This window comes from Pelobates fuscus, chromosome 1, assembly GCF_036172605.1.
Source record: "Pelobates fuscus isolate aPelFus1 chromosome 1, aPelFus1.pri, whole genome shotgun sequence".
In the NCBI taxonomy this organism is placed as follows: domain Eukaryota; kingdom Metazoa; phylum Chordata; class Amphibia; order Anura; family Pelobatidae; genus Pelobates; species Pelobates fuscus.
The window spans coordinates 312,427,652-312,443,963 of record NC_086317.1 but is presented as its reverse complement, the minus strand read 5'-3'; the positions used below and the strand labels follow the sequence as shown (position 1 = coordinate 312,443,963).

General features: G+C 47.9%; 1 protein-coding gene across 3 annotated transcripts in view; it reads right to left on the bottom strand.

Annotated features, from left to right (window-relative positions):
• The window catches only part of GAS6 (growth arrest specific 6), an 89,761-nt gene that overhangs the window by 18,339 nt on the left and 55,110 nt on the right, over positions 1-16,312 (bottom strand). For all 3 annotated transcript variants that reach the window (XM_063458669.1, XM_063458679.1, XM_063458687.1), the window contains exon 7: positions 9,257-9,379. In XM_063458669.1, the coding sequence (XP_063314739.1) occupies positions 9,257-9,379 (123 nt within the window). The remainder of the gene's footprint in view (positions 1-9,256; positions 9,380-16,312) is intronic.

The following is a 16,312-nucleotide window of genomic DNA, read 5'->3' as shown; positions in this document are numbered from 1 at the left end:
AGGAGAGGAAGAGGAGAGTTCCCCGCCTGGCGCTGGAGAAAGAGATAAGTTTAACCCCTTCCTCTCCATCCAGCCCGGCGGGAGGGGGATCCTGAGGGTGGGGGCACCCTCAGGGCACTATACTGCCAGGAAAACGAGTATGTTTTCGTGGCACTATAGTGGTCCTTTAACCTTGCAATGTAAGCAATGCAGTTTCTATAAATTGGCAATTTTTTAAATTGCAGAACTAAGGGGGGGGGGGGGGGGGCAGGGACATTGCCCCCTAACTACTACAATGAAATAAAGTGTTCTAAGTTCTTATAGTGTCCGATTAAGATGAACCTTTAATGAAAAGCTCCCTTTTAAGCATTTTACCACCCAATGTGTATTTGCAAACATATTATTTTAATCTAACCAAACTACAGTAGGTTTGTCTATAATTGCCACTATGAGTGTGTTTAAAAGAGGAGGTGACTATCTTGAAACTTCATCACATATCTCAAACCATTCTGTTGCGTGGACCTTTTACTGATTGATGCTGGGTTATTATGGAGGAAACAAAACGAATCCAATTGTATATATTCCCATTTCCATGTTATTAGATGAATATTCACTGTTTACGTGATTTGTATTGAATACATCCTGCACCTTTTTTTTTTGTGTGGTTTAGTAAATAGCCTCATCAGTATTTGCATGCTACAACAACAAAAAATTAAAAAGAAGTCCCTTATTGTAGAATGCCACCTGGTTAACGGAATCAAAATGATCTATTTAAAGGGTTACTACAACCAAACACTAACAACGTTTTAATAAAGCACTGCTTTGGGTTAAAGTAATGCAATTTAACAAATAGAGCTAAAAGTTAGCCTGGGTCCCAGGCTGAGGCCTACATTCTCCCTGCAGCCCAATCCTACTCTGGTGATATTACTCCTCCTTACTGCTGAGGGAGGAATGTCCTTGAGGAAGGACTGAGAGGATTAGTTGGGTGGCACAGAAGGGATGGTTGGGGAGGGGGAGCGCTTGCTGTCATTGGTTGTCTGTCACCAGCATGCCATATGTGCTCATAAGAGATGCCCAATTTTAACATTAGTCAGCCTGGATAGTGAAACGCTGCACATACTGCTCCAAGCACTAGAACCACTTCAGATCACTGAAGTAGTCATGGTGCTTGGAGTAACTCTCTACATTTTACTTCATTTATTAACCATTTGTTTATTATACGAAATGCAGTTAATGTTCATGGATATTTCAACATCCAATTGCTTTGAACTGTTAGAGTGTGATCTCCCTCCCCGGTCCGCAGGCACACTGCTGACAGCCGGCAGGGGAGGGAGTGAGAGAGGACCCAGGAGCTCTTACCACGGCAACCACGGCAACGCTCCAAATCTCACGAGAGTCAACTCTAGCCCTGTAGCTGGGCTAGAGTTCACCTCACCACCACCGGACCACCAGGGAATCCCACTGGACCACCAGGGAACGACATATGTCCCCCTCCTCATCAATTAAGGTAAGGGGGGAGGGGGGACATGAATACATTAATTTTAAATAAATTAAAAAAAAAAAAGCCTCCCTACCCTCCTTACCCCCCATACACACACTACCACACACTGCCCCAGAAACACTGCCCCCCATACACACACTGCCCCAGAAACACTGCCCCCCCATACACACACTGCCCCAGAAACACTGCCCCCCATACACACACTACCACACACTGCCCCAGAAACACTGTCCCCCATACACACACTACAAACACTGCCCCCCATACACACTGTCCCCCATACACACACTACAAACACTGCCCCCCATACACACACTACACACACTGCCCCACAAACACTGCCCCCATACACACACTGGCCCACAAACACTGCCCCCATACACACACTGCCCCACAAACACTGCCCCCATACACACACTACACACACTGCCCCACAAACACTGGCCCCCATACACACACTGCCCCACAAACACTGGCCCCCATACACACACTGCCCCACAAACACTGGCCCCCATACACACACTACAAATACTGCCCCCCATATACACACTACACACATTGTCCCACAAACACTGCCCCCATACACACACTGCCCCACAAACACTGGCCCCCATACACACACTACAAACACTGCCCCCCATATACACACTACACACACTGCCCCCCATATACACACTACACACACTGCCCCCCATATACACACTACACACACTGCCCCACAAACACTGCCCCCATACACACACTACACACACTGCCCCCATACACACACTGCCCCATACACACACTACAAACACTGCCCCCCATACACACACTACACACACTGCCCCACAAACACTGCCCCATACACACACTACACACACTGCCCCACAAACACTGCCCCCATACACACACTACACACACTGCCCCACAAACACTGCCCCCATACACACACTACACACACTGCCCCCATACACACTACACACACTGCCCCCATACACACACTACACACACTGCCCCAGAAACACTGCCCCCCATACACACACACTACAAACACTGCCCCCATATACACACTACACACATTGCCCCACAAACACTGCCCCCATACACACACTACACACACTGCCCCACAAACACTGCCCCCATACACACTACACACACTTCCCCCATACACACACTACACACACTGCCCCAGAAACACTGGCCCCCATACACACACTACAAACACTGCCCCCCATACACACACTACACACACTGCCCCACAAACACTGCCCCATACACACACTACACACACTGCCCCCATGCACACTACACACACTGCCCCCATGCACACTACACACACTGCCCCCATGCACACACTACCCCCATGCACACACTACCCCCATGCACACTACACACACTGCCCCAGAAACACTGGCCCCCATACACACACTACAAACACTGCCCCCCCATACACACACTACACACACTGCCCCACAAACACTGCCCCCATACACACACTACACACACTGCCCCACAAACACTGGCCCCATACACACACTACAAACACTGCCCCCCATACACACACTACACACATTGCCCTACAAACACTGCCCCCATCCACACACTACCCTACAAACACTGCCCCCTATACACACACTACCCTACAAACACTGCCCCCTATACACACACTACCCTGCAAACACTGCCCCCTATACACACACTACCCCACAAACACTGCCCCATGCACACACTACCCCACAAACACTGCCCCATGCACACACTACACACACTGCCCCACAAACACTGCCCCCATACACACACTACACACACTGCCCCACAAACACTGCCCCCATACACACACTACACACACTGCCCCACAAACACTGCCCCCATACACACACTACACACACTGCCCCACAAACACTGCCCCCATACACACACTACACACACTGCCCCACAAACACTGCCCCCATACACACACTACACACACTGCCCCACAAACACTGCCTTATACACACACTACACACACTGCCCCACAAACACTGCCCCCATACACACTGCCCCACAAACACTTCCCCCATACACACACTACACACACTGCACCACAAACACTGCCCCCATGCACACACTACACACACTGGCCCACAAACACACTACACACACTGCCCTCATACACACACTACACACAATTGCCCCACAAACACAGCCCCCATACACACACTGCCCCACATACACACTGCCCCACAAACACTGCCCCACAAACACTGCCCCACAAACACTGCCCCACAAACACTGCCCCCATACGCACACTACAAACACAGCCCCACAAACACTGCCCCCATGCACACACTGCCCCACAAACACTGCCCCCATACAAACACACACTGCACACACTGCCCCCATACACACACTACACACACTGCCCCCCATACACACACTGCAAACACTGCACACACTGCCCCACAAACACTGCCCCCATACACACACTACACACACTGCCCCACAAACACTGCCCCCATACACACACCGCCCCAAACACACACACACACTGCCACCCTCACACACACACACACACACGCTGCAGCTCTCTCACACACACACTGCCCCACACATACACTGTCCCCTAACACACACACTGCAACCCTGACATACACTGCCGCCCTCACGCACTCGCACTTCACCACTCACACACACACACACACACTGCCCCCATACACACACTGCCCCACAAACACTCCCCCACAAACACTGCCCCCATACACACACTGCCCCACAAACACTCCCCACATACACACACTGCACACACTGCCCCCATACACACACTGCTCCACAAACACTGCCCCCATACACACACTGCTCCACAAACACTGCCCCCATACACACACTACACACACTGCCCCGCAAACACTGCCCCCATACACACACCGCCCCAAACACACACACACACTGCCACCCTCACACACACACACACACACACTCTCTCACACACACACTGCCCCACACATACACTGCCCCCTAACACACACACTGCAACCCTGACATACACTGCCTCCCTCACGCACTCGCACTTCACCACTCACACACACACTGCACCTTTTACACACACTTCACCCCTAACACATACCACTGCTCCTATGCCCAATATCCCCGCAGACCCCAGGTAAGTTGTCAAACTGTTCTTAAACGGTTTGACTACTTACTCTGGGATGGGATCCTGGCACTACTGGCGCCATAACTACTACACTGAGCTGTAGTGGTTATTGTGCCTAGATTATTTCTTTAAATAGTCTACAAGTGCCCCTCCCGAGATCAGGTTCTGGATCCGCCACTGCATACACACACACCTATCTATATCTATATACAGACACAGTTGAAAAATACCAAATGGCAGTGAAGATTTACAGCTGCTTATAGTTTTACATGAAGCTTCCTCTTTTGAGGTTATAAAACTTAGTAAAGTGTTGTTCTATACAATAACCCCATTGTTTGTTTACCTAACCCGCCTCTAGTGAATGCATTCAAAAATGTTAATAAATAAAAATCACTAGTTATTTGTATGTGGCATCTGCCTCCTATATACAGTTTTAAGGAATATGTACAGCTATAACTCTGTATGTTTATCAATTTGCATATCTACATAAACAGTGATAATATGTATTTATTGCTGGGTCTGAAAGGTACATTGCAGTGATACATTCGTCACCTGGAACATGTTAAAGAGAGGCCCAGTGCTGGCTAATAACATGAAAGATTCGGAGCACATAGCATACAGCAGCTACTAACATGTTTAGACTTGTTTGCAGTTTCTTTCACGATAATTCTGAAATCAACAATCCTCCAATATGACACTAGCCAAGCCATGGCAGTTAATCTTTCCTCTACTGCAAACCCATTAAACTCCTGTAAATGATACTTTACTGGCTAATGCCACTAGAGGAAGCAAAATCAAGGGTTTATTACGCTTAAAGCACTATAAGGAATGTCGTCCTTGGCAATACTCATCATCTTGTTTTTTTACATTTTATTAAGAATAATATGATATGCATGAATAATTACATAGTAAAATATTTTTCCTTCGAAGGAAATTGCTATATTTGTATTTCTGTTAACTAATCCAGTGACTTTTACAAAGATTTTTGACACACGGAAACCATGCTCTCAGGAATAATATATATATACACACACACACACACACACACACACACATATATATATATATATATATATATATATCCATCCTGATGAAAGCCCATGTATTGGGGCTGAAAAGTCGATATTTTTAAATGATCTAGAATAAAAGTTATATTTTATTTTTACTATCATCAAGTCCTTGGAGTGCAGTCATTTCCAATAATTGTTTATATATACACACACACACATATATATATATATATATATATACACACACACACATTGCATATTGTATATATCTTATTTTATATATACACACACACCAACATCTATCTACAGTTGCAAGAAAAAGTATGTGAACTCTTTGGAATGATATGGATTTCTGCACAAATTGGTCATAAAATGTCATCTGATCATCATCTAAGGCACAACAATAGACAATCACAGTCTGCTTAAACTAATAACACACAAAGAATGAAATGTTGCCATGTTTTGTAATGTAAACATTCACAGTGCAGGTGGAAAAAGTATGTGAACCCCTAGACTAATGACATCTCCAAGAGCTAATTGGAGTGAGATGTCAGCCAACTGGAGTCCAATCAATGAGATGAGATTGGAGGTGTTGGTTACAGCTGCCCTGCCCTATAAAAAACACACACCAGATATGAGGGGGCGTGGCCTACAGAACGAGCAAGCAGACGTGTCTCCCCTGAGCTCCGTAAGGCCCGGGAGAATAATCGACAAAAGAGCCGCGAAAATAGCGATCCCGAAGTTAAAAAGATACCCCCCACACATAGTGACAATGGGGCGCAAACATAAATGAACTCACCAACAAGAAGCTCCCCGGCAGCAAGATATTCGGCTTTCCTTCGAGAGGCCGCCGGCACAGCGCCAGACCAAAATGGCGCCGGAGGAGCAGGGGACGCCGGAGCCTTCAGAGGCCTCCCAGGAGGAGGAAGATCCGACGAGCTCGCCATGCTCCAGAGCGGAGTCTAGCCTATCTGAGGCCGAGGAGGATGAGACACCCTCCACAAAAGGAGACATCAGGAGGCTACTGACCGACCTCAGGAAGGTCTGGAAGGAAGACCTACAGGCAGCTCAGGCTGAAATAGGGATGATCCGTCACAGGGTGCAGGAAATGGAGGACAGAGAGGCATCCATAGCTCAACACATACAATCCACAGACAACAGACTAGAAAGCCTCTCCTCCCAGGTACAACAACTGACCCAAGCAGGGACCACATTAGAAACACGCCACAGACAAAAAAAAACTGCGTCTCAGAGGCGTCTCAGAACAGATACCTGATGAGATGATACTTACATTTGTAAGAGACTTAACAAACACTATGGGCATCACGGACACCCCTGCACAACATACCATAAGATCAGCATTCAGAGTGAGAAAGTCTGCTGCGGCTCCAAGCAACGCGCCTAGAGATATAATAGCCGTAACCAGAGATATCTCAGTAAAAGCAGAGATTATGAAACGATCCAGGGAAGGGGGACTGGTACAACACAAGGGCCAAGTGGTCTCAATATATGCGGACATACCGTTCTCTGCTCTAGCGGAAAGGAGGAAGCTGGCCTCAACCGCCAGGCAACTAAGAGAACACTCCATAAGGTATCGCTGGGGGCAGGGGGGATCACTAGTAGTGACCAGTGGAGACGCAACTACAACACTGCCGTCGGCAGAAGATCCTGAGCCCCTGCTGCAGAAACTTGGGCTCCCACCTCGTATACGAACACCCGCTGAAGAGACACAAGCAGAGTCACCCAAAAGAAACCGAGAGCCCACAGCCAGCGGCACCCCTGAGTCCCGGCAAAGATTGCTCTCACCGGCCAAACAGACACCCCACAATGAAAGGCAAGGACACCAGCTCAAGCAAACCGCGACATGTAGACGGACAACTCAAGGTTCAGAGACTCACATACCAGAAACCCTGTGGGCTCAACACAAAGAGCTACTGAAGCCTGCTGAACTTTCCCAGGCGCCGGGGCTCATATCACTCCAGCACAGCACGCTCAGAAATATCGACAGATGTATGCTCAGACACAGAACTATTCCCACCAAGTTTTCCTGTATTTGGGATATTTCCAGACTCCCATCACACATTCATATTGTTTTTATTGTGCATACCTATGCCTCACGTAACTTCACAATGTCTTGTAAATTGTTCTTTATGACATATACAGTCAAATGTGCCACTTCATCAGTGCTCAATTACCTTACCCATAATATGGTAAAGATGTTTAATGCAAAAAATTTCAATAAATTTCAAATTGGAAAAAAAACAAAAAACACACACACCAGTTCTAGGTTTGCTTTTCACAAGAAGCATTGCCTGATGTGAATGATGCCTCGACCTACCATTAAGAATTGTTGACTTGCATAAAGCTGGAAAGGGTTATAAAAGTATCTCCAAAAGCCTTGCTGTTCATCAGTCCACGGTAAGACAAATTGTCTATAAATGGAGAAAGTTCAGCACAACTGCTACTCTCCCTAGGAGTGGCCGTCCTGTAAAGAGGACTGCAAGAGCACAGTGCAGACTGCTCAATGAGGTGAAGAAGAATCCTAGAGTGTCAGCTACAGACTTACAAAAGTCACTGGCAAGTGCTAACATCCCTGTTAGCGAATCTACAATATGTAAAACACTAAACAAGAATGGATTTCATGGGAGGATACCACAGAGGAAGCCACTGCTGTCCAAACAAAACATTGCTGCACGTTTACAGTTTGCACAAGAGCACCTGGACGTTCCACAGCAGTACTGGCAAAATATTCTGTGGACACATGAAACCAAAGTTAAGTTGTTTGGAAGAAACACACAACACTATGTGTGGCGAAAAAGAGGCACAGCACACCAACATCAAAACCTCATCCCAACTGCGAAGTATGGTGGTGGGGGCATCATGGTTTGGGGCTGCTTTGCTGCGTCAGGGCCTGGACGGATTGCTATCAAAGGAAAAATGAATTCCCAAGTTTATCAAGACATTTTGCAGGAGAACTTAAAGCCATCTGTCTACCAGCTGAAGCTCAACAGAAGATGGGTGTTGCAACAGGACAATGACCCAAAGCATAGAAGTAAATCAACAACAGAATGGCTTAAACAGAAGAAAATAAGCCTTCTGAAGTGGCCCAGTCAGAGTCCTGACCTCAACCCGATTGAGATGCTGTGGCATGACCTCAAGAAAGCGATTCACACCAGACATCCCAAGAATATTGCTGAACTGAAACAGTTCTGTAAAGAGAAATGGTCAAGAATTACTCCTGACCGTTGTGCACGTCTGATCTGCAACTACAGGAAACGTTTGGTTGAAGTTATTGCTGCCAAAGGAGGTTCAACCAGTTATTAAATCCAAGTGTTCACCTACTTTTTCCACCTGCACTGTGAATGTTTACATGGTGTGTTCAATAAAACATGGCAACATTTCATTCTTTGTGTGTTATTAGTTTAAGCAGACTGTGATTGTCTATTGTTGTGACTTAGATGATGATCAGATCACATTTTATGACCAATTTGTGCAGAAATCCATATCATTCCAAAGGGTTCACATACTTTTTCTTGCAACTGTATATCTGTATACACACACACACACTAGAATAATATTTTTTTTTTTCATCATTTGTTTTACATTTTCACATTTAGTGGACTATCCTACACGTGACATCATATGGCTCAAACTTACCCTCACAGGTTTTGTTGTTTTCAAGTAGTTGGTAGCCACTTGGACACAAGCAATGGTATGTTCCGTTCTCGTTAACACAGTAGTGACTGCAGTCTCCATTTAAGACGTTACATTCATTTACATCTGCAGCAAAGATCACAAGAGAATGTTAGATGGTCTATTACGAGAAATTGAGTAAAACTGGCTAGCTGAAATAGAACAACCATAATAATTTTCTAAATAAAATGGGGTCAAGACATCAAAATGCTTTAATCAGCTTCAAAATAGAAAATATTTAAAAATTATATTTAAAAGGACACTAGATGCATTCAGTACCAAGCTTTCATTGTGAAATTAATCCAAAATATTGGTTTGTTTTATTAATATAGATAACTAATTAAAAAGTATATTTGTGACTGGAACAAACATTTAGGGTTTGGGTTGGCACAGAAGGGAATAAATAGATTAGACTCAAATACGAAACCTATGTAAGTGCATATATTACTGTAACAACTAAAATTCTGATTGTCGGGGGGCGTGGCCAAGCGACTGAGCTGAATGGCCGCATTGTCTCAGAGCTCCGGGACACGGCTAGAAATTGTGACATCTTACCGAAGCAAAAACCCGACCGAGATAACCGGCGAGGCAGGGGTGAGACCTGAACCACATAATGGGTCGGAAAAACAAAAAAATAAAACCCGACAAACCTCACCTTGGCCAGGACATCGGCGCACTCCTCAGACAGGCACACCAGGCCACTAGGCCCAATATGGCCGACTACTCTGGGGCCTATTCAGACCTGTCCGACGACCAATCACTGGACGACGAGGTGGCAGCGCCGCTGGCGAGACCACCACCAGCCGCTCCACTGCTCAGCCCAGACAAGGATCAGGTGACAACGGCAGTGCTTAAAGACCTGCTGGCGGGCTTACAACAAACCATACTGGCAGATATGGCGAACCTGCGTGCGGACCTCCGGGGCCTGACAGGCCGGCTGGGTGCGGCGGAAACTACTGCAGGGGAACATACATGGCAAATAGCCTCAATGCAGCAAACAATACTGGGGCTCAAAAAGCAAAACGAAATTTATGACACCAGATTTGCTACACTAGAGGATGCGAGACGTAAGAACAATTTGAAAATTAGGGGGGTCCCGGAAATCCTACACACGGAGGAATTGCCTCACATGCTGAGACGCCTCGCAGCGGCGCTCCTACCCCCAAGACAGGCGAAATCCCTGTCCCTAGAAGACTGCTTCCGCATTCCGAAAGCACCCAAGGCCCCAGCAACAGCCCCAAGGGACTTAATAGTCCACTTACGCAGCGGACGGGACAAAGCAGCAATGCTCGCAGCCCTCAGGAACCAAGACCCCTACAACTTGGAAGGAATGCAGCTCACCTTCTATCCAGATTTATCTGGAGGCACCTTGGCGTGGCGGAGAACCCTCAGGCCCTACACCACTATTCTCCGGCAGAACGGTGTACAATACCGATGACGGCACACGAGAACCCTACTGATCCTCCAAGGAGAAACACGGCATACAGTCCGCGACATCGCTGAAGCAAAGGCCACACTGCACACACTGGGACCATCTCTAGACTCACTGCCGTCAGGTGACTCTCAAAGAGGAGAGACTGCAACACAACGCTGGGACCCGGCGAAAGTGACCGTATTCGTCCCACGACAGCCCCCTGCGGTCCGACATGCGGAAGGGACTACCTGAACCCTCATTACTGCCATGTTATGTCTAATTACAAGCAACAACCCTAAGTTACACTTACTTGGCAAACCATTTTTGGTAAAATGGTTGGCAAAAGCATTTTTTGGTTTTACCTAGTTTGAGCACCACACTCACTCCTATAATCAGACTACCTGACCCCCCCCCCCCTTAACCTCGACTGAACTTCCAGCTGACCGGCGCAAGCAGCCCCTAAACCAGGCGCTGCACCCCTAGCTCCAACGACAGACCATACGCACCGGTTTAACATCGTAACGCAGACCTACTTACCGCACACCGAGGCTCAAAAGGGTACACAACCAGGTACCATAGCCTAAAACTAAGCCACACAAGCCTCATTACATAGGCTTCACCATGGCTAGAAATTAACATAAAATGGGTATGTCAGACACAATAGGCATCCAACACACACTCTGTTTTGGCACACATACCCTCTTAGAACGACAATCACACGACTCACACTTATAAGAATAAAAAAAAAAAAAAACTGTGCGGACCTTCTCTCAGCCACGTTGTGCATGTATATGTATGTTTAGCCCTGGAATGCTATTGTGGCACCATGGGCCCGTTTGTTAACTTGCGCACTGCAAAAATAAAGAATTAAAAAAAAAAATTCTGATTGTCACAGGCCTCTCACCAGGGAGATTCAGCTAGGTTTACCTGGGCACAGTAAGAATGAGTTTTCAGAATAGTTTTAGTTGTGTATATATGTGTTTATAAACTTGGGGTAACATTCAACAGTAGTCTTATTTATAATTTTATGTCAAGACACAGAGGCTCATATTGCTTAACCTTTTCTTTACTGTCCACCAATAGCAGCAAAGAATACTAATAGTAAGAAAAATGGTATCTATAGTGATAGGCCACTCCTAAACCAAGTCCCAGTATAATAGTCAGCACCTCCCAACATATTTCCTCTTTATTTGCTGCTCCACACAAGATAAGTACAACAAATTGTACTCTTACCAATAACGGTGTGCCCTTATCTGTTTTGATTAATTATCTTATTATTTCTTATAGAAAAAAATTGATCATAATAAGTTAAAATATATTACCATTGAGCCCAGGGTTCCAGACCTTCCTTTGGGGAATTATTACATTTAGGTCTCCTCTCTCTTGAGCTTTACTTTATTGCTCCTATTTTCATATCGTTTATTCTCTCATTTTTTGCTTTTTGGGTCTCCCCCTTTCGCCCTGACTGTTTGGCAACCCATTTGCGCTTGTTTCCGCACTTCTGTTCGGCTAGTTTTGTGTCTGAGTTAACCACTTTCGGCTAAACTCACCACGAATCAGTGTCGTTCCTTAGTTTGACCGGCCTATAGTACCGTTCAACTATTTGGCTTTTGTTCGACTTTTTTGCAGTATACTGACCGTTCATCAGTTTGTTCCCACAATTAGTCCTGTTTCGCCGAACGTTCGGTTCGTGAATTGGACGCATTAACAGGATTTTGCAGCGAATCTCGCGAGAATGGCTGCAGCCATTTTCTGACCGTCCATCCTTCTGGCTCTGTGCTTCAACCTCGTGTCTCTCCCGGTCTGGGCCCTGGTGAGCTCCCCTATCTCTCCCTCTCTGGTGTATCAAGTCTGGGGTGACTAACTCCTACTAGCCTGCACTGTTACATTTTTTTTTAATACAGCTTGTTCAGGGTCTAGTATTTTATTTAGTGGATCTCACAGCATACAATATGCCCAAGTCTAAGGTGCCTGCCTGCCACCCTTCCCCTGGTGAGATGGATATGCCTCAGGGCTTGGGGAACCCCTTTTCAATTTCTAGTTCTCCTTCATCAGTGGTTGACCCTATGTCTCTGCCTGATGAGGCTTAGTCCCTGACACCATTATGGTAGCTATGGGCTCTATGTCTTCTGCCCTCTAACAGACCATCTCCCAGGCCTTACTTGCATGCCCACTGGCCGCAGAAAGTTTGGGCCCACCGATGCGCCAAACACGTCCTGGCTCTGACCTTTCAGGGGACGCACCCAAAAAGGCTACTGCCAAATCCAGGCACTTAACTCCCTCTGCCTCCAGAACCCATATGACTGGTGAACCTGACATCACCCATGATAGCGTGCCTGTATCATGCAAAAGTGTCTTTCCACGCCAGGCAGAACGGGCACGGCAGTGGAAATGTGCTAGAGCACAACCTGAGAGCGATTCAGACTCAGAAATCGGGTCTAGTGAGGAGGCTGGTGCTGTGTCCTTGAGTGACTCTGAAAATGAGCTATGTGAGCAGGGCATCGACCTTTCGAACCCCGCGCAGTCGGGGGTGGCTGTGAGTGGCTCTCGGAGTAACTCCCCCGCTACTGCGTGCTCCACTCTCCTGGATCCATCTGGGGAACCCATTTTCGACCCGGATGATCTCTATCACCCGTGGTCGCCTGAATGGCTCCCACTGGACCATGTGGCACGTTACTTAATAAACTGGGTATGACGCCCCCCAAGTAAGGTGGCACGGAGTAAGCTCAGGGCCAAATGCCCACCGCCTTTGGTACCTAACAGAGTCTGTGAGATCCCAGTAGTCGACCCCAAAATGACCCAATTCCACTCTAAATTGGGGTGGAACCCTCGCAAGGGTCTGGACTCTGCACTTAAATCGTGCCAAGATAAACATCTGGACATATCTGGTCCCTTGGCAAAATTGTTCGACCTGGCTGAAGATGCCAGAGCGGAAAACAGGCAGTTTGACCCGGAAGAACTCCGTGGCTGTGTACAGAGAGCAATCTGCATAGTGGGCAGTGTTAACACCTCCCTGTCCATAGAACGTCGAAAAGCCATTCTCTTTAAAATAGAGCCAAAACTGTCCAATCTCGCCCTCACCGAGGCGGGCAAAGATGCACAGGGCCTCTTGTTTGGGGACTCTATTTTTTGTTGCGTTTTGTGAGAGCTACTACAGCCCTAGATAAAATCCAATCCTCCATTTCAAGGGCGGGTCTCTACCAGGGCCGACAGATTTAGGGGTCGTCTGTCCGGCCGTTTAAACTACAACACTCGTAGCTCGGGACAAGGCTCCTACACTCAGCGACCCCCCTATCAGGAGGCGAGAAACCGGTCCCCCTTCTTGCGGAAGGCCATGGCGATCCAGAGGCTTCAGAGGAACTCCGGTTCCAGACACCCTTACGGTAAGCTTACATCTAACTCAGGTTTCTTCCCATATTTGTGTAGGGTGTAGACTCCGTCAATTTTTTCCACACTTTGTCAGCCATCATCTCCAATGCTTGGGTTCTGGCCACCGTTCGGGGTTTCCACATAGAATTGGTCGACACTCCTGGTCACATCCCCCCTCCTCACTCAACTTTGTTCTCTGTAAGCGACAGTGTCTTGATAGACGTGGAATTGTTGGTCCTTCACAAAAAAGGGGCAATAGAAGTAGCCCCCACGTCCCCCGCAGGGATACTCAGCAACTTTTTCCTAGTGAAAAAGAAGGGCGGACAGCTGTGCCCAGTTATCAATCTCCGTCCCCTCAACGCCTTGGTGCGCTACTGCCACTTTAAGATGGAGGGCATCCACCTCATGAGGGACATACTCCTTCGCGACGACTGGATGGCAAAATTGGATCTGAAGGACTGATACTTGGCGGTCCCAGTGGCAAAGACGTCAAGGGACTTACGTTTCTTCTGGAAGGGCGACACCTGGCGCTTTACAGGTCTTCCTTTTTGGACTCTGTCGGCACCTTGGTGCTTCACGAAGTTGATGTGCCCGGCCATGGCTTGGTTGTGCAGTCGAGGAGTTTGACCGATTGCTTGGAGGAAATCCTGATCATTGCACAGGATCACTCCGTCCTCCTGCGGCACCTGCAATGGACGATAGACCTCCTCTCTCGCCTGGGTTTCCTTCTCAACTGGGAGAAGTCCTGCCTGTCTCCTTTGCGATGCATTGGGTTCCTCGGGTTCACCGTAGACTCCAGAGCGGAGTCACTGACCCTTCCTCCGTCCAAGATTCGGACCATCCACAAGGAATTACGCTGCGCACTGGCACACCCCAGATACCACTACGCCATCTGGCACAGATTATTGGCCTCCTGGCATCCTCAATCCAAGCGATGTTCCCGGCGCCTCTCCATTACCGTGCCCTCCAGCGCCTGAAGATTGCACACCTCCGCAAAGGAGCATCCTATGCAGACATGGTCCCTCTTGACACAGAGACACAAGATGAATTGACCTGGTGGATCCACAACCTCTCGGCTTGGAATGTCAAGGCCATCTTCGGTTCCCAACCGGAGTTCAAAGTGGATTCGGACGCAAGTCTTCATGGTTGGGGTGCCCATTGCAACGGTGTGATTAGCGGAGGATATTATTCTGACGGACAGCAGCGACTGGAGATTGGACGTAGGGGTGTTCTCCGCTATCTCGTCTCTCTGGGGTCCTTTTGCCATCGACCTCTTCGCATATCGGCTCAATACCCAATTACCACGGTTCTACAGCTGGCGTCCGGATCCGGCTGCAGAGGCAGTGGACGCCTTCCTGCAAGACTGGACTGGCTCGCTCCTTTATGCTTTCCCTCCATTTGCCATGATCCCTTGGGTCCTGCTCCAAGTTCGCCGCCAACTGACCGAACTGATTCTGCTGATCCAGTTTTGGGGGACTATCATGGTTTCCACAGCTCCTGGAACTGGCAGTGGAAGTGCCGAGGCTGGTACCATCTTACCTGGACCTTCTGCTGGATACATCGGGCCAGCGACACCCTCCCCAGCTGGATGGGTCATTGCATGGAGGATTTCAGGTGGTCCCTGGGAAGTCCAGGGGGTTTCGGATGCAACTCGACGCCTCCTGGCAGACGCATGGGCTCCCGGTACTAGGCGATCATATGGAATCACTTGGAGAACTTGGGCTGGCGTCTGGCTCGGAACATGGAACCCGTTTCGGCACCTGTGACTGCAATCCTTTGATTCCTCACCTTGTTATTCGGGGCTGGTTGTGCATATCGCACGATTAACTTTTACAGATCGCCATTTCCTCGGCTCTTCAGGGTTTTGACGGCTGTCCCGCAGGCAAACACCCTTTGGTGTGCCGTTTGCTTCGGGGCTCACGACTGTCGAGCCCTCCTAGGCCTCGATACTCTTCTACTTAGGACGTCTCCTGCGTATTGTCTCTTTAATTCCTGGTCTCCTAACTCCTGACCTCTCCTTACAACAATTGTCAGACAAATTGGACTCCCTTTTTTGCCTCATTTCATGCAAACGGGTTTCAGATGTTCGTGCCCTGGACTACGATGCTCGGTCTTTCACTCCAGAAGGGGTGGCATTTAACATCTCCAGACGCACTAAGACGGCTATTCGGTCGGTATCGTATCAGAGTTTTCCAGTTGCTCCGGCATTGTGTCTGGTGGTTTGTTTGCGTGAGTAT